At 28.6% G+C, this 20208-nt stretch overlaps 2 protein-coding genes across 3 annotated transcripts; both read left to right on the top strand.

Annotated features, from left to right (window-relative positions):
• Positions 1-2517: 2517 nt before the first annotated feature.
• Positions 2518-9092, top strand: LOC124419759. Its single transcript, XM_046950325.1, has 2 exons — positions 2518-3832; positions 6577-9092. The coding sequence occupies exons 1-2, from the start codon at positions 2949-2951 to the stop codon at positions 9035-9037; spliced, it is 3345 nt and encodes a 1114-aa protein (XP_046806281.1). The 5' UTR covers positions 2518-2948; the 3' UTR covers positions 9038-9092.
• A 1302-nt stretch (positions 9093-10394) lies between these two features.
• On the top strand, positions 10395-19027 carry LOC111678234 (E3 ubiquitin-protein ligase RNF123). Of its 2 annotated transcripts, none has more exons than XM_046949713.1 (16): positions 10395-10953; positions 11017-11281; positions 11592-11737; positions 12857-13339; positions 13400-13663; positions 13722-14004; positions 14063-14378; positions 14443-14488; positions 14558-14711; positions 14771-14959; positions 15022-15135; positions 15634-15923; positions 15986-16346; positions 16404-16769; positions 17605-17848; positions 17927-19027. In XM_046949713.1, the coding sequence occupies exons 1-16, from the start codon at positions 10736-10738 to the stop codon at positions 18244-18246; spliced, it is 4059 nt and encodes a 1352-aa protein (XP_046805669.1). In that variant the 5' UTR covers positions 10395-10735; the 3' UTR covers positions 18247-19027. The 2 variants fall into 2 exon arrangements, with proteins under 2 accessions (XP_046805669.1, XP_046805670.1); XM_046949714.1 differs by having other exon boundaries at positions 10396-10953; positions 11035-11281.
• Positions 19028-20208: the final 1181 nt, after the last annotated feature.

Here is a 20208-nt window from a genome sequence, read left to right as displayed (position 1 = left end):
ATCCAGATATAAGTATAAATGTATTTGAAACCAATAAAATTGCTGGTCCTTATTACTGAAGGAAAGCAAAAAGATCAAAACGATCACATTATGTATGGAAAAAAATATAGAAGCTAATGTTTTAATTTATACTATAACTACTGATGATTTTTATAAAGATATAAATTTTCTTTTAGATTTTAAGGTTAATGAGAAAATTTTCTTAAAAGTATTTATAGGTTTTAGATCTACAATGTATTCTTTAAAAATCGTACAATCTGGAGAAAATTAAAGCCAAAGTGGTATTATTTCTTTAAGTAATTTGAAATAATGTTTTTCGAACAAAACTCTTAATTATTTTCCAATTAGGGCCAATATTTAGGTGAAGGAATAGGGATTTAATTAAAGTTAATCTTCGAAAGTTGTTTTTAAATACTCAGCTAATTTTGTTTGCTAGTTTAAGCGCCCAATGGAGATGGTTTAAACTTGAGCAAGAAATGCAAAAGTGTAAACAGATGATGCAAAAAAAAATATGCAATTTTTATTAAAATAAGCATTAAAATGTTTGTTTTGTCGACTGGTATTTATTATGGCGACTTAAATAGGTATTTATTTTGTTTTAAATTTAAGTTTTCTTTAATTTTCATATTACATTTGCAATTGTCTTCTTCGTTTTTATAAAACATGCATTGTTTTGATAACAAACAATGACGTTTTCTGTTGTTTTTTATGGCAACACTGCAAAGTTTCATTTTGTACTCAGAAACATCAAAAGGGATTAGCATTAGAATCAATTTGTTTTTATATTAACTAATCTGATTATTAATTGGCATTTGATTTGCCAACTCAAAAACCCGCTCTTAGTGATTTGAATTCAAAATTACATAATATGTACTCAGAACTTTATAAGGATGAAACTTTAAAATATTTAGATAATAAAAGAATTATATATTGTAATAACATTAATACTTTATCTTAAGATCATTATAAGAATGATGACTGTGTAATGAGTGAAATATAGCTTTAGAGTAACTTAAATTTGTTATGGAAATTTTGTTTTCAAAAATCTTTTATAAAATAAAATGTTGTTTACTAATAACTATTTAGTTTATTACTATTTTTTTGTATCATTTTTATGAAATTTTTAAGCTAACGATATGAATTAATAAAAATACATATAATGTTTTCATATTAATCTAGTTATTAATCTATTTAAGCAAATCAATCACAATAGTGTCGGTTTACCATATTGATCTAATTGATCTGGCAACTTTATATGCTAGCAACAGCTTGAATCATGGTATAAATATATTAGAAGGTAGTTTCAATTTGCCTTAATGTCAGTCTGATTAACCATCTGACAAGAAAGGCGATTTGAAGTTTATGTATAAAATAAAGCTACCATATTCATGAATATTAATCCCACATTTCATTTTAAATATTCAAACTTAAAATAAATAACAAATATTTTAATTCAAATAAAAAAAATTTTTAACACAACAAAAAAATATTTTTATAAAAATGAGCTGTCTTTTTCCGAAATGCGAAAGCAAGAAACACCATTCAAGCGTTTCAAATATACATTTCTTTAAAATACCTACTAAGTATACTAAGTATACGTACCTTTAGCAAAGAATGGCTAAAGGTACGTATGTTAGATTTTTGGTTGAAGTTTATTCGTAATATTTCCATTTGAAAGGTGTGCAATATCGAAGAAGACGATTTGCCATGGGGAACCTTTAGTATGTTCCCTACCTTTTTCCAGACAAGATTTAAAAAATAATGAGAAGAATGTTCGCGTCAATAGAAACGCTATTCCAATGTGCCCAAGGTAATTATTATTTTGTGTTTTTTAAACAAATGATTTTTATTTTAAAAGGTCTAACGGAAGGAACTAAGGTCCCTAATTAATCCTTAAAATTAAAAAAAGACATACGATTTAGCCCAGACGAATATTAAACTGGGTCTTTATTAAATCTAAGATGATCTATCTCTGTCCGTCCATCTGTCTGTCTGTTGAAAGCACGATATAGTCCGAACAGAAAGAGCTAGGGTAAATATTCTCTATTGCTTGAATATTCTCTACTGATAAGATATGTTTTGTATTATAAATGAAAATTATACTTATGTAAATGTACTTTCGGAGGGGGGATTATATAAACCAAATTCATTCTTTATGAACGAAATAGAAAAACTGAACTCAACATTCGTTACTTTTAATGGAAATCAGTTAAACACTAAATTAAATTATATGCACACTTTGCTAAATATTAATAACTCTAAATTAGATGTAAAGATTGTAAAAAGATTTTTCTTAGGCAGAACATTTTTCCGAATTCGGCATTTAAATCGTTATTTAAAACAAAATAAATTTATAAATATAACCAAAAAAATGAAAAAAGTTATAACATAATTAACAACATTTTTTTTTACTTAATTGATTATAATTATTGAGATAAAGTTAAGTAAGTAAAACATAATAAAAATCATTATTAATTCCACTAAAGCTTTATTACATTTTGATTTAAAAAGAACGCATTGCAAATAAGATTCAAATTCAACAGCCACTTATATATATCGTTGTACATCATTTATGAATTACACATATGTGTTTAAAAATTTCTCAATGTATTTTACACTTTTTCTTAATATGGCAACGCTCTTTTGAATATTTACACAAATAATAAACTTCAAACATCTCCTTTCTTGTCAACAAATTCATATTGAAACAACCTTCTATATTTTTAAATCATGGCTTGAATCCTTTTATTCTATTAAAAACATTTAAGTAATAACTTCAAAAATATTTACAAACAAACTAGACATTGAACAGTGCACAACAAATAACCTGTCGGATACATTTATCTAAAAAAAAATTAAATAAAAACTAAAAGAAAATTAAAAATTCAACAAGTGTATTTTGTGTTAACAACAGGTAAACAGAATAGTGAACAATTTCTTGGAAAATTATGGAAACAATTACAACAACAACCTTACCGCAAGAGGGTTTAGTTAAAATAATAAAAAGTGCCTTTAACTCAAGGCTGTTAACTCTAGCCTATGATAACTTGAAACCAGAATGTCTTGTACCTGAAAGATTTCTTAAAGAAGCTTGTAAATCATTACGTCCTGCAGTTGATTCCTTTTTAAAAAAGCATTTTGCTTTCAAATACAACATAGTACTTTACGCTACTTATGCTAAACTTAATCTAAAGGATTTAGAAAATACAGTCGTGGAGTTGAAACATTTTCAAACTGACATAAAATATGTTTTCGATATTAAAAGTTATGATGAGCTATTTGCCCAAAATATTGAAAACATAATACGGCAAACCGAAGAATTCCCTGGCAATGGCGGCAGTTGGACTTTAGTGCAGTTAATTAAAATGGAATTAAATTTACAAAGATATCAACCTTTAAAAGGTTCCAGTTATATACCATTACCGCTGAAAATACATCTGAAAAAAGCCTGTATAAATGTTAAAAATAATGATGTTTACTGTTTTAAATGGGCTATATTGGCGGCACTAGCTGAAGTTCGTAAAGATGCCTGTTATACAAGTAAATACAAAGTGCATAATATAAGCTCGGATATTATACGTATCAAAAATTATAGTTTAAATTTCAAGGGTTTAAGTTTTCCTCTCAAACTTAATGATATATCGATTTTTGAAGAGAATAATCGAGATATAAGTGTAAATGTATTTTGTTATGATGAAGAAAATCAGAAAATTGTTGGTCCCTATTACAAGAGGAGGGCGAGAAAAGCAAAACATATAAATCTATTGTTTATTGAAGAACGTAATGGAGAGGAATCAAATTCACATTATGCATGGATAAAGAATATGTCAAGGTAAGTTTGATTGTAATATTCTTTATTAATACTTAAATTGGGAAATCTTGAATTTTAGATGTTTCATTTTCTATTGTTTTAGAAATTAGGGTTCTTTAAATCGACTTTCGAATAATCGAACAATCGACTTTTTGTCGAAAAAAGTCTATTTTATTCCAAAAAAAAGTCGATAATCGACTATCGCCTAAGAAAAAAGTCGACTTTGTAAATAAAAGTCGAAAAAGTGGAAAATATTGAAAAGTTAAAAATTGTCGACAATTTAAAAAAGTGGAAAACAAGTCAAAAACCCTTAAATAGTCGGAAAAACTCGAAAAAATAAAAATAGTCCAAAATAGTCAGAAAGTCGAAAAGAGTCAAAAAGTCGGAAAAAGTGGAAAAAAATGTTGGAAAAGGTCAAAAATAGTAGAGAAAAGTCCGAAATAGTCGAAAATTTAAAAAAAGTGGAAAAAAATTCTAAAATAGTCGAAAATAGTCAAAAAGTCTGAAAAAGTCGACTTTTAACTAAATGAAAAAAGTCGAAAAATCGACTTTGCATAAAATGCGAAAAGTCGTCTTTTAACTAAATGCAAAAAAGTCGACTTTTCGTTTCAACTATAGAACCTTATTAAAAATAAATCGACTTTCGAATAATCGAACAATCGACTTTTTGTAGAAAAGTTGATGTCATCTATTTTGTTCCAAAAAAGTCGATAACTCGACTATTTTGTTCCAAAAAAAGTCGATAACTCAACATCGTCTGTGAAAAAAGTTGACTTTGTTAATAAAATTCGATAAGTCGAAAAAGGTCGATAAGTCGAAAAGTCGGAAAAAGTCGAAAAAAGTCAGAAAAAGTCGAAAAAAAATCGGAAAAAGTTGAAAACTCCAAAATTGTAAAAGAAAGTCAAAAATAGTCGAAAATTTAAAAAAGTGGAAAAAAGTCAAAATTTTAAAATAGTCGAAAAATATCAAAAATAGTCGGAAAAAAGTCGAAAGAAGTAGAAAATAGTTAAAAAGTCGAAAAAATCGATAAAGTCGGAAAAAGTCGAAAACTCGAAAATTGCAGAAGCAAGTCAAAAATAGTCGAAAATTTAAAAAAAAAAATGGAAAAAAGTCAAAATTATAAAATATTCGGAAAAACTCGAAAAAAGTCAAAAAATAGTGGGAAAAAAGTCGAAAGAAGTAGAAAATAGTCAAAAAGTCGAAAAAATTGAAAAAGTCGAAAACTCGAAAATTGCAGAAACAAGTCAAAAATAGTCGAAAATTTAAAAAAGCGGAAAAAAGTCAAAACTATTAAATAGTCGAAAAAACTCGAAAAAAGTCAAAAAATAGTCGGAAAAAAGTCGAAAGTAGAAAATCGTCAAAAAGTCGAAAAAATCGAAAAGTCTAAAAGTCGACTTTTAATTAAATGGAAAAATTCGAAAAATCGAATTTTCATAAAATGCAAAAAGTCTACTTTTAACTTAATGAAAAAAGTCGACTTTTCGTTTCAACTATAGAACCCTAATTAGAATTTGTTCACTTAGGGCCAATCTTTAGCTGTAGGTTTAGGGATAATGTTAATCGTCGAAAGTTATTTTTGAATACTCAATCAACTAATTTTGTTTGCTAGTTTAAGCGCCCAATGGAGGTGGTTTAAACTTGAGCAAGAAATGCGAAAGTGTAAACAGCTGTTGCCAAAAAATTAATACAATTTTTATTAAAATAAACATTAACAGTCTTATGCAAAAAAAAACCTTATTATGACCTTAAAGTGTACATTAGTTAACAACGACCTTTAGCTTAATAATCCATTATTAAAAAAGTATATGCAAAAACAGTATTTTAACTAAAATACATTTTAATGTTTTTTTATATTTGATGCTGGCAACACCATTATTTTATTCTGTCAATATTTTCATAATGTTGTATATGAACGATTATTAGTTCATTTGGTATTCGTGTCTAATATTATTTTTTTATGCTTTTATATAAAATAATTGTATTTAATAACATAAAAATGTGGTTGTATTTGTTTATTTAATAAAAACAACGTATAAATCAAATAAAACAACTAATGTAATAGTAAAATTATATTTTGATTAAAGAAAGTAATCGAGTAACGTTTTCTTTAAATTTGCATTGATATTTTACACATCACTAAACTATTTTATAAACAAAATTTATGTTTTTGGCAAAAAGAAAAGAAAAAATATGGAGACAATTAAATTGAGTGTATCCATATTGTTTTTTATTTATTTTTTTATAATTTATTTAAAAAATTAACACAACAATATTTTTCACAAAACGTCAACAGTTATAAATTGTAATACAATAATGACATTTGACTTTAATATAGGTTTAAAGTACGGTTGAACCATTATTAACTTTCGTATATTTAACAATGGTTTACTACAGGTATTTTAAGCTAATTATCGTTTTTGGATATACTTTTATCGAATTTAGCTTAACAACGGTTAGTAAGCATGTTGTAAGTTTTTTTGCATAAGACTGTAAAATATTAGATTTAACGAATAGTATGTTTTAAATTTAAGTTTATATTGTATTTTTTATATTGTATTATATTTTTATATGTATTGTTTTGATAACAGTTGATGTTTTCTGTTGTTGTTTTGTATGGCAACACTGTAAAGTTTAATCTTTTACTCAAAATTATCAACGAGGATTAACATCATAGTCAATTTACTTTTTAGATTAACTAATCTGATTATTAATTACCAACTCAAAAACCCACTCTAACCGTTTATCTATTCCAATTTCTTTTACAGATTACTTAGAAATCAAAAAACCGCATTCGAAGGAAAAATCTTTGTATGTGATGATTGCCTGCAACATTTTCATAAAAAGGATAAATTAGAGGAACACATTAATAATGATTGCCAAAGTATTGTAAATATACCCAAAAGAGATAAGTCTATATTAGAATTTAAGAATTGTGATAAAACCTTAGATGTGCCATTTGTTATTTATGCAAATTCCAGTTATATATATGAAAAATCAGAAATCGAAAATACTTCCAAGCCTTATGCATTTTGTTATTATATAAAATGTAATTTTAATCAAAATTTAGATAAATTATGTTGTTTTAAAGCACCTAATGCAACGGCAGAATTTATTAAGAGTTTAATTAAAGATGTCAATTACTTTTATTGTAATTTTCTAACAAAGTTAAAACCGGTAAAAAATCAAAATTTATGTGTAAGTGAACAGCTAGATTTTCTAGAAAACAATAAGTGTCACATTTGTTCGGATGAAATTAACAAAGAGGATAAAGTTAAATCATATTGTCATACAACTGGCAAATATCGTGGTCCTGCCCATTATTTTTGTATTGTAAATTTTAAATTATTAAATTTTTTTCCAGTTATTTTTAAAAATTTCTCTAAACATGATTATCAATTATTTGCTAAAGAGTTGTATAGTTTTGACAATGAGGCTGCAAATATTACTGCACAGTATAACGATTCATATATATCGCTAGCAAAAACCATTAATACGGATATAGGTGCTAAAATTGAAATAAGACTTTTAGACTCTTCTAGGTTTATGCCAAATAAATTAGCAGATCTAGTTAAGACTATGAAAATTAAAGATTTTAAAATAATTAAATCCATGTTTCCTAATGATGAGAACAAGTTTAATTTACTTATAAGAAATGCAATTTTTCCCTATAACTATTTGAATTCAATGGAAAAACTAAGCGATACTTGTCTACCAGGCAGAGAAGAATTTTACAATCATTTAAGTGAAAAAGAATGTTCTTTAGAAGACTATAAACATGCCCATGATATCTGGTCCACATTTAAATGTAAAACTTTACAAGATTATTTAGTAATGTATTTAAAATCTAATGTTATACTTCTGGCAGATGTTTTTGAAAACTTTAGAGGAGTTTGTAAAAGTAGTTATAGCTTAGATCCCTGCCATTATTATACAGCAGAGGAACTATCTTGGGATGCTATGTTAAAAATTACAAAAATTAAATTTCCTTTAATAACTGATAAAACTAAGTTAACATTTTTACAAAAAGGTTTACGTGGTGATGTGGCGGTCTGTGCAAAAAGACATGCCATAGCAAATAATAAATATCTAGATGATTATAATGATCAAATGCCAGCAAAATATTTAATACAATTTAAAGATAATAGCTGGTACGAATGGGCCATGTCACAAGTTTTGCCACAAAGTGATTTTGAATGGTTGACAGTCAATGAAAATTTTTCTTTAGATTCTTTAACAAATGATCACAAATATGGTTACATATTAGAGGTAGAACTGAAATATCCTCAAGAAGTGCATGACTTACATAATAGCTTACCCTTTTGCAGTGAAAAGAAAGCGCTTAACGATTCCAAAGAAGAGAAATTATTTGCAGATTTAAATCATAAATATAATTATGTTATTTACTATAAAAATCTACAACAATGTTTAAAACATGGTTTAAAATTAGAAAGAATTCATAAAATACTTAAATTTAAACAAACAAATTGGTTAAAAAGTTACATTACTTTAAATTCAAATGGCAAGACATGTTTTGAAAAACATGTCTTTAAATTATTGACTAATGCTCTATACAATAAGATCATTGAAAAACGTTACAAGGATACAATTATCAAATTTGTCAATAAATGGGAAAGTGAGGGTAAAAAAATGGGTATTCGTGCTTATATAGCTAAACCTGAATTTAAAAATGTTCATATATTTGGTGAAAATCTAGTGGCAGTAGAATTGGATAATACCTATTCATATTATAATTCGATTTATTTAGAGTTTATTTTATTAGAATTGTTTAAATGGAAAATGTATAATTTTCATTATGATTGTATGATGCCGAAATATAATAAAAATTTGGAGTTAAACTATATAGATGCTAATGTATTTATTTATACTATAACTATTAAGGATATTTATAATGATTTATGTTTATTAAAGAATTTCAAGATTAATGGTAAAGCTATATTAAAAGAATTTATAGGTTTAAGATCGAAAATGTATTCTTTAAAAATCATTAAGAATTTTAACAATAACAAAAATATTAATTGTTTAAGTAATTTAAAGTATTGTTTTTTAAATAAAACACTTAATAATCTACCAATTAGTGTATTTAATTCAAAATTACATAATTTGTATATAGAACTGCTTAAGGATAAATACTCAAGATATTTAGATAATAAGAGAATAATGTATTTAGATAACATTCATACTCTGGCTAAAGGTTATTCACATTAATGTATTGTAAATTGAATGCATTTGTTTTTTAAAATAAATTAATAATTTTAAAAATATTATATAAAACGTTTTTTTTATTTATTAATTCCTGCGAAATGATAAACTGGAACTAGAATTGAACTAAAACTGAAAAGGAACTAATAGGGTTCTATAAATCGAATTTCAAATAATCAAAAATTCTATTTTTTGTCGGAAAAAGTCGAAGTCGACTATTTTGTTCCCAACTATGAAAAAAGTCGAAGATTCGACTTCGTAAATAAAAGTCAAAAAGTAAAAAAAAATCGAAAAGACAAAAAATCGACTATTTATAAAATATACTAAAAGTCGATAAGTCTAAAAGTCGACTTTTAACTAAATGAAAAATGACGAAGTTGAAAAATCGACTTTGCATAAAATGCAAAAAGTCGAAAAGTCAACTTTTAACTAAATGCAAAAGTAGAAAAGTCGATCTAGTTCCGAGGGTTCTAAAGTTGAAAGTCGACATTTCGATTTTTGCATTTAATTAAAAGTCGACTTTTTTGCACTTTATGCAAAGTCGATTTTACGACTTTTTTCAGTTAGTTAAAAGTCAACTTTAAGACTTTTCGACTTTTAGTATTTTGTAAATAGTCGACTTTTCCACTTTTTTCGACTTTCTGACTTTTTCGACATTTCGACTATTTTCTTCGATTTTCAACAATTTTCGACTGTTTGACTATTTTCGACTTTTTTCGACGTTTTTCTGACTATTTTCGACTTTTTCCGACTTTATGACTTTTTCGGACTTTTCGACTATTTCCGATATTTCGACTATTTTCGACTTTTTCGACTATTCGATATTTTCTAACTTTTCGACTATTTTCGACTTTTTTTGACTTTTATTTCCAAAGTCGACTTTTCGATTTATAGAACCCTTCTAGGAACTAGAATCACCAAATTACCGTTATTTAATTCTTATTTGCCAATTTTGAAGTGCACTTTTTAAAAAAACAAGTTACTGTTACTTCCATCTCACCATATTGCATATTAAAAACACACTATTGTGAATGATTAGCTATATTTTCATTATACCACCCAATTACCGTTATTAAATTCTCATTTAACAATTTTGAAGTGCTCTTTTTTACAATACTACTGTTACTGTTACTTCCACCTCACCCCATTGCCTATTACAAAACACTATTGAGAATAATTAGCTAAATCTTCATTATACCACTAAATTACCGTTACTTCATTCTCATTTGTCAATTTTGAAATGCACTTTTTATAACACAGGCTACAGTTACTTCCACCTCATGCCACTGCATATTACAAAACACTATTGTGAATGATTATTTTCATATAATTGTCAAAACTAAAAGAGAGTTGTAAAGAAAACACTAAAGAAGACAACAACAAATGGCAGGAGAATTGTTGTGCACAGAACTATTATTCTATTAGGATAAAAAATTAGAAAAATAATTTTTTTTGGTGAAAATTCAAATAAATTTTAAATAAAAATTATTATATCTATAAATTAAAAATAAAGTGAACATTAAAATTTAAATAGTTTCATTCACAAAATTCATAAAAACCATAGAAAAATCAATTAAAATTTACGAGACAAATTAAGAGTATTTTCTTTTTACAACAAATCGTTTTTTTCCCCAACGTAATCACAACGGCAGCGACGACCGTGTTAGAATTTAGGAAAAAGTGTTTGGACACCGGTTCATAAACATGTCTATAGCAAAATTATTTATAAAAATATTTGGTGAAGATATATTTGAAAAGTTAACTGAACCACAAGATCCATTAGAACAACAGGAGTCATCTCAACAACAGGATGTTGTTGAACCGCAAGAAATGGAAAAAGAAGCAGCAGGGGCTGCTGATAAGGTCAACATAAGTTCAGTGGCCTCACAAAAGCCACGCACCGAAGACATGTGTTTGCCGGAGTGAGTATGAATGGGTGAACAACAAACTTTTTGCCCTGAAATGGTTGTTTTAAAAAAACCAAGTCATTTGTCCTTTTGCAGGCAAATGGTATTGGTGAAGTCCTGGCTAAAGGAAAAATTGGATGGCATCGAGGTTAAATGTAAGGAGGATGTACTAAAGCAACAATTGGAAATGCGGTCAAGGTTGGGACCAGAATTGGTTATATTTGATATTGATTTTTCCTCAACGGTGCGCATAGCCAATGATAGATTATCGGTCAGGTCGCAGGGTAGTTTCAATACCATCAAAGCAAATGTTTGCGTCTATGGGGAAAGGTGGATGTATGAGGTAATAACTAAATACAACTAGCAAACACACAGCCAGCCAGACCAATAGACAGACTGTCTTTAACAAAAAACCGAAACGAAAAATATCAATGACCTTTTTCATTTCATACGATTGCCGACATAAAGTGTAAAGGCATGTCGTCTGTTTATTTGTTTGTTTAGTTTTGCTGTAAGTGAAATGAGATGTAAACAACAATGAAAAATACTTTCACTTTTTGTTCTATAGAAATTTTTCTCTGTTTTGTTTTTGTTGTTCTTTGGTCTGTCTGTGTGTGTGTCTCACTTTTTTGTTATATGTATTTCTTTTCTAGTTACAATTGCACAGCAAAGGAGTGATGCAAGTTGGTTGGTGTTCCAGCAAATGTATATTCAATGAAAACAGTGGAGTGGGTGATTCAAAACTAAGTTATGGTTATGATGGCAGTAAACAACAAAGTTGGCACATCGCTACGACAAAGTAAGTATTAGTGACACTTTCTATTATTTATGCCAGACATTTCAAGGACATAATGTTGATGACACATTTGGATGAAGGCGAAAGGATTTGGGTATTAAATTGTTATGATTTGTTGTGGTGTGAAAATGAAGGTACTTTTCTGTAGAAAACCGTTTTTTTCAATTTTAAATGTTGCTTTTCTATAGAAAAAGTTGTTCTGTTTGAAACATCTATTCTATAGAAAAAGTTGTTTTATTTGAGATAATTTTTCTATAGAAAAAGTTGCTCTGTTTGAGATAACTTTTCTATAGAGAAAGTTGCTCTCTTTAAAACAACTTTTCTGCAAAAAAAAGTTGCTCTCTTTAACGCAACTTTTCTATAGAAAAAGCTGCTCTCTTTAAGACAACTTTTCTATAGAAAAAGTTGCTCTAGTTTAAACAACTTTTCTATTGAAAAAGTTGCTCTCTTGAAGACAACTTTTCTATAGAAAAAGTTGCTCTAGTTTAAACAACTTTTCTATTGAAAAAGTTGCTCTCTTGAAGACAGCTTTTCTATAGAAAAAGTTGCTCTCTTGAAGACAGCTTTTCTATAGAGAAAGTTGCTCTCTTGAAGACAACTTTTCTATAGAAAAAGTTGCTCTCTTGAAGACAACTTTTCTATAAAAAAAGTTGCTCTCTTTAAGACAACTTTTCTATAGAAAAAGTTGCTCTCTTTTGGACAACTTTTCTATAGAAAAAGTTGCCTTTTTAAGACAACATTTCTATAGAAAAAGATGCTTTCTTTAGGTCAACATTTATATAGAAAAGTTGCTATGTTTGAGAAATCTATTCTATAGAAAAATTTATCTGTTTGAGATAACTTTTGCGTAGAAAAAGTTGCTCTATTTGAGACAATATTTTTGTAGAAAAAAAGTTGCTTTGTTTGAGACAACTTTTATGTAAAAAGTGGTTCTATTTAGAACAATTTTTCTGTAAAAAGTTGTTCTATTTGATTTCTATTGAAAAAGTTTTTCTTTTCAAGACAACTTTTCTATAGAGGTATTGTTTCTTCTGATGACAACAATTTGCTCTATTTGTGGCAACGTTTTTAGAGAATTCAATACATTTAAATTGATTTTAAACTTCTTTCTTTTTCCCTCAGATACGGTGAGAAATGGCAAATTGGTGATATTATTGGTGTAACCATAGATGTAGACAAAGAATTGATAGAATTCTATCGCAATGGCAAATCCATGGGTCCGGCCTTTGAAAAACTTGAAAAAGGACCAAATATAAGTTTTTTTCCAGCCATATCATTGGGCTACAATCAGGGGGTACAGGCAAATTTTGGTAATGCCCCCTTTAAGTATCCCGTACCGGGTTATATGCCCTTAATGGCTAAACCTTTGATATGTTTAGAAAAAGCCAATTTGCTATTGGAGTATTTACAAAATTTAGCCTTAGTAGTGGCACGTCATAATTGTGAAATGAGAAAAAGGCCTAAGGATGATAAATTATCAACAAAGAAAACGGTATATGTGGTGTTTTGTACTCTACTGATAGATAAGCTGACACCGTTGCTGTTTAATACCTATGTCATCGAAGATAAACTATTACCTTTAATAGGACAAATGTGCAATATGAAGTGAGTGCAGAGGGATTATTAAAATTTAAATGTTTTCCTATTATTTGATGGTCTTTATAGAAATGAAACTGATTCGATATTACCCGGTCATGCGGAAAGTATTTTGGGTGCTTTATTGAATATATTTTGGAATTATTTAGAAGTGGATGAAATGAAGTTTCTTTTAAAGAAATTAGCCAATGCTATGCTTAGTAATTTTACACATACCAATAAGGGTTTGGACTATGAGCAGCAGCGTCATGCCTTACAGATCTTAATATGTCTGTGTAATCATACACGTACTAGGAAAACCTATTTGGAACATAAGTTTTTCAAAAAACATTAGTAAGTTTGATTTTGTTTATTTTTATTTTGAAAAAATTATAATTGTTAAACTTTGTAGTTTGGCTTTATTGATGTATATACGTCCTCCGGAGTTTAATTATATGCAAAATTTAATACCCAATCATATGGCCTGGACAGAGGGTATTGGTGGTCCGAAAAGTAAATATATGTCGGTTGTAGAGAAAATAGCCAAGTCTACGGATTTCTTATATGCCTTACAAAAGACTCTATTACTAACCTTACTCACGAATAATGATGGTGATGATAAAACGCCCTCTTCACGTAAATTGTTTTTAGCTAAACTACGTAGATATGTTATGGATTTGTCCATGGAACAAAGGGTAATATGAATATCATTAACAGGAAATAAGAAACACTAATTTTTCTTAAACGTTTCAGCCTTTTCATTCTTTTTTCTTTATGCAATCGAGTATTTTACATCCCATTGAGAATACAGTGGCCTTAGCTTTTATTGGCATTCTGGTGGATGTTACCAAGACCACCTTTGACAAGGAAATGCCTGGCAATGATATAGAAATTAAACCCAAATACTTTTATGATGGCAGTTTTGAGTATCAACATTATGATCGTGTGGGTGGGGTATTGTCTCACTTACGCAAAGTTCATCGTCAAGAAATACAACAGTATTTGGGTACGGAAAGAACCCAAGAGCTAATAGAAGATGATCGGGTTATTGTAAGAGTAGCAGAATTGAGTAAGTTTTTCTTTTATAATAACAAAATCTCATCTATTTTAACTAAAACTTAATTCCCTTCCAGCTGCTGATACTATAAATAATATTTCCATTATAGGTCGTCCTGCTGGGTATGTTTTAAATTCTCTCAGCAATTTCCTTAATTATGTTTGTTCACAAAGGTTTTCTCTTTCACTTAGCAATTCGGCCACTTTTACTTCTTTTATAAATCCCCGGGTGAATAATACATTAGAAATAACTGCCGGCAATAGTGACAACGAATCTTCTTTATTTCAATTATTGGATTTATGTGTTTTATATTATTATTGTGTGGGACATAAATACATTGTTAAGGTAGGTTCTGAAAACTGAAATCCTATTCTTTTTCAACTTTTCCTTTTATTACTTTACAGATTGCTTCGGTACGCGATGAAATAGCTGCCTTAAATGATGTTCTTTTAGAAACCAAATATTATCGTGAAGATGTTGAAAAGAAACTGCAAGCTTTAGAAGATCATGCCAGTGTTTGTATGAATGATCAGCATTCTCATGTGGTTTCAGAGTTAAGAACTAAATTTAGTCAGAGGGAAAATGTTTTTGCGGTATTTGTTTTACTTTCCAATTTTAGTTGAAAATTATTAAAAATTTCTGTTTTTTTTTATAGAAACGTTCGATTGATTTGGCTCGTAAACAAGCCTGGTTTAGAGCTGTAGCTTTGGGTCAGAAAAAACGTTTATTGTTAATTTGGTTATTGGAGAAAACTTTAAGGACCTTAAATGTAGGTCAACTTCACAGAGCAACTTTTGTCTTAAACATATCAACATAACCATTACTTAAAGTGAACAACTTTTTCTATAGAAAAGTTGTCTGTAACAGAGCAACTTTTTCTATAGAAAAGTTGTCTGTAACACAGCAACATTTTCTATAGAAAAGTTGTCTGTAACACAGCAACTTTTTCTATAGAAAAGTTGTCTGTAACAGAGCAACTTTTTCTATAGAAAAGTTGTCTGTAACAGAGCAACTTTTTCTATAGAAAAGTTGTCTGTAACAGAGCAACTTTTTCTATAGAAAAGTTGTCTGTGACAGAGCAACTTTTTCTATAGAAAAGTTGTCTGTGACAGAGCAACTTTTTCTATTGAAAAGTTGTCTGTGACAGAGCAACTTTTTCTATAGAAAAGTTGTCTGTGACAGAGCAACTTTTTCTATAGAAAAGTTGGATCAACTTTTTTTGAACAAATATAAATCTCTTCCTTATTCTAATTCCATCGTTTTACAGGCTTCTTCCCATCAAGGTAATTTATTTTCCTTTGTACCCGAAGTTTATATCAACATATTACCCATACTGCTGGATACAGTAATGGATTTTAGTAATCACGATTTGGTAGTACAATTTGAGGTACAAGATTCGGAATGTGTTATAAGTATGGTGGCCGATTTCTTAAGTGTACACTCAGCAGATCCACGCATTATTTTGGCTTCATGTAAAGATTCTTTACTACAAGCTTTGGGTACATTAACATGTCATCGATCGGGTATAAGGGCATTGGAAAAAGCACCCAAAAAAAGGTAACACAAAAGAATGAAGTGTAAAGAATTATTTGAAATCTAAAAATTTTTCTATTTAACAGTCAATTAGCTTTAGTAAAAGCCTTATTGCGGCCTTATGAAAATCGTGCCTGGGGTCAAAGTAACTGGTTACTTTTACGCTTCTGGTTGGGTGATGGTTTTGCTTATAGTGATGCCCGCCAACCATGTGTTTGGCAGGGTGGTAATTCACCTTTGCAAATTGGTCTTTGTCGTTCACGTGCCAAAAATGAGACGCATACAGGATTGCTGCATAATATAGCACCAGCAAATCCCTCTAAACACTTTCAACAGCTAATAGGAGCCAAACTAATAGAAGATGAACCATTTGCAACGGCCTTTTTGAATTCGGTCTTAAGTCAATTAAATTGGGCCTTTTCCGAGTTTATATTACTTTTACAAGAGGTTGGTATTTGATGTTAAAGGAATCTTAAATCTTTTAATATATATTTTTTTCATTAGATACAAAATACTGCTCATCGCCAGGAGAATACAGTTTTTGAACCAAAACAATTGAAGATTTGTTCAATGTGTTTTGAGTTGACTGTCTCTTTGATGCGCTGTTTAGAAATGATTATTTCCGTAGCTCCCGATATATTTCATGATCAATGCCGTCCTAATAGTGATTTGGTTTTGAATCGTGTTTGTCAACTTATCAGTCAGGTTTTATCACGTGTCACCGTACCTCCAGGATGTTTTCAATTTGTAGTTGATATGTGTTCGGCTGATTTAAATGCTGTTACACATTTTCCCATTATAACAGCAGCATTGGGTATATTGTTGGCTTTATTTAAGGAGGAAATGGATAATGATAAGAATCCAACTAAGGTAGTTATCAGATTTTTATTGTTCTCATTCTGGCGTATTTTCTTCTCTATATTCTGATCTGTTACAGACAACTTTTCTATAGAAAAAGTTGCTCTGTTACAGACAACTTTTCTATAGAAAAAGTTGCTCTGTTACAGACAACTTTTCTATAGAAAAAGTTGCTCTGTTACAGACAACTTTTCTATAGAAAAAGTTGCTCTGTTACAGACAGCTTTCCTATAGAAAAAGTTGCTCAGTTACAGACAGTTTTTCTATAGAAAAAGTTTCTCTGTTACAGACATCTTTTCTATAGAAATTGTTGCTCTGTTACAGACAACTTTTTTATAGAAAATGTTGCTCTGTTACTGACAACTTTTCTATAGAAAAAGTTGCTATGTTACATACAACTTTTCTATAAAAAAAGTTGTTCTGTTACAGACAGCTTTTCTTTAGAAAAAGTTGCTCTGTTACATACACTTTTTCTATAGAAAAAGTTACTCTGTTACAGACAACTTTTCTATAGAAAAAGTTGTTCTGTTACAGATAACTTTTCTATAGAAAAAGTTGCTCTGTTACAGACAACTTTTCTATAGAAAAAGTTGCTCTGTTACAGACAACTTTTCTATAGAAAAAGTTGCTCTGTTACAGACAACTTTTCTATAGAAAAAGTTGCTCTGTTACAGACAACTTTTCTATAGAAAAAGTTGCTCTGTTACAGACAACTTTTCTATAGAAAAAGTTGCTCTGTTACAGACAACATTTCTATAGGAAAAGTTTCACTGTTACAAACAACTTTTCTATAGAAAAAGTTGCTCTGTTTTAGACAATTATTTGACAACTTGTTTTACTCCTTTAGGTCACCCGCATAACCCGAGCCCTTTTAACTGATCCTAGTTTTCAATTTGCCAATTTGGAGTTTGCTTTGGGTGAAATAAAAACCCCGATATTACAACAAAGCGAAATACCTAGAGGTAATTTTGATCCATCGACTAGACCTCATATAGATCCACTGACAAATGATGTAAGAGTTCCTCAACCTACTACCTCTACGAAAAGAATACGAGCAGATCCTCCCATACTTAAGTTTACATTAACAGATTGTAAGTTTTTGTTTTTTTAAAAAAGAAAATAAGAAAATAATAATTTTGTTTATTGTAAAATTTTCTTAAATCATTTAGTTCCAACTCATGTTACTGTCGAAGAAATCGAACGTGTACGCCGCCTTATTGATATGCTTAAGGCTAAACAATCTTTACTTTCCGATATTACCTTGCCTTCCGAAGATTCTCTTTGTCCGATCTGTTGTGCCAAACCCATAACTGTTGTTTTTAATCCCTGCAAACATCAGTCGTGCAACAATTGTATACTTCAACATCTAATGAATTCGAAAGTTTGTTTCTATTGCAAGACCCTAATCAAAACTATAGAGACCTCAGATGGTACAATTATCTATGAGAATACCGAGTATGTGCAGACGCCATCATTATTTGAAGTTTAATTTTCATTTCAAAGAGTAAAAAAAAATCATCATAAACTCGCAATTAAACCCACCCACTCTTAAATAACACAAAAAGTAAATAAATTAACTTTTTGTTGTTTACTCATATATGCTAGTCAAATATACATATATATTACAAAATTATATACTTATAAGTATATTTTATAGATTTATATATAAAGAAAATTAATTATATTTAAAAAAGCGATAAAAACAAAAAAAAAAAAAAAAACATATTAAATTTAAGTCAAATTTTTACACTGCCTTTAGATTTTGTTATTTGGTATTTTAAAAAGAAGAACAACAAATTATTTATAATGTAAAACCAACAAATTGAAAAATTCCATATTTTAATTAAAATTAAATTGTTAAACTATTTACTTAGTTTTATAATTTATTTAAAACAGCTTTAGCCATTTAATACAAAAGCTATTTGGAATATCAAAATTTTTTAGCAAAAGCATTTATTTAGTTTGTAAATACACTAATTTTATGTTTAACACTTTGGAAAACTTTTTATCATAACGCTCCACAAAGATCTCTAATCACAAATTTTTTAGATATTAAATGAAAATAATATTTATTTACACTAAATCTACAGATTTATTATATTTATTAAAATTATTATTTTATGCTTGTAAAGCTTTTTTCAAAAAACAATGAAATTTTTAAAAAAACGAATATGTTATTAAATTTGTATTTAGAAAGAAAAATATTCATTTTAAAAGAAAAATTTTAAATAAAAAGCAAATCACTGCCAGTTGTAATTGGAAGGATAAAATTTGTGTGTGTGTTTGAACTATTTATTGTAAGGAGAAATTAATAAGAATAAGAGTAGAAAAATAGTAACACTAATTAAGACAACTTTGCTTGCTATCTGCCGGTCCACACTAGGAAACTTTTTTTTGGGAATCTTTTGATTTGGCTTGAGAGAGAAAGAATATCATTCATCTCTCTCGTGGTACGGAGTTTTCCGTACTCGAAAACTTGTTTTGTTTTGTTATTATTCTCATTCGTACAACAAATCAATAGGTAGTTTGTGAAACAAAAGTTTCTCTAAGAAAACTTCAAAGAGAATTAAGAAAAAGTTTATCAACAAAAGTTTCCTAGTATTGACCAAGTCTATAGTTTTCTATTGAAAAAGTTGTTCTAATTCAAACACAATTTCTACAAAAGAAGTTGTTCTGTTTACGTAAACTTTTCTATAAAAGAAGTTACTTTGATTCAGACAACTTTTCAATAGAAAAAGTTGCTTTCATTTACACACAACTTTTCTATAGAAAAAGTTTCTTCGATTTACAAATCTTTTCTATTGGAAAGATGCTGGGATTCATATAGCTTTTGTATAGAAATAGTTGCTATGATTCACACAACTTTTCTTTAGTAAAAGATGCTGTTATTCACACTTCTATTCTATAGAAAAAGTTGCTTTTATTTAGACACAACTTTTCTATAGCAAAAGTTTCTGTGATTCAGGACAACTTTTCTATAGAAAACGTTGTTATATAGAAGACGTTTTCTATAGAAGAAGTTGCTCTGATTCAGACAACTATTAAATGGAAAAAGTTGACTTTATTTAGACACAACTTTTCTATAGAAAAAGTTGCTTTTATTTAGACATAACTTGCTGTGATTCACATAACTTTCCTATAGAAAAAGTTACTGTGATTCACATAACATTTCTATAGAAAAAGTACCTGTGATTCACACAACTTTTGTATAGAAGAAGTTTCTGTGATTTACACAACTTTTTCATAAAAGAAGGTTTTGTAATTTACACAAGATTCAAACACCTTTTCTATAGAAGTAGTTTTTCCGATGAAGACAACTTCTCTATAGAAGTATTGTTCCGATTCACACAACTTTTCTATAGAAGAAAGTGTTCTGATAAACACAACTTTTCATCAAAAATACACAACTTTTCTATAGAAAAATTCCTGAGATTCACACAACTTTTCTATA

This window comes from Lucilia cuprina, chromosome 4, assembly GCF_022045245.1.
Source record: "Lucilia cuprina isolate Lc7/37 chromosome 4, ASM2204524v1, whole genome shotgun sequence".
NCBI lineage: Eukaryota > Metazoa > Arthropoda > Insecta > Diptera > Calliphoridae > Lucilia > Lucilia cuprina.
This window is presented reverse-complemented; position numbering and strand designations above follow the sequence as displayed.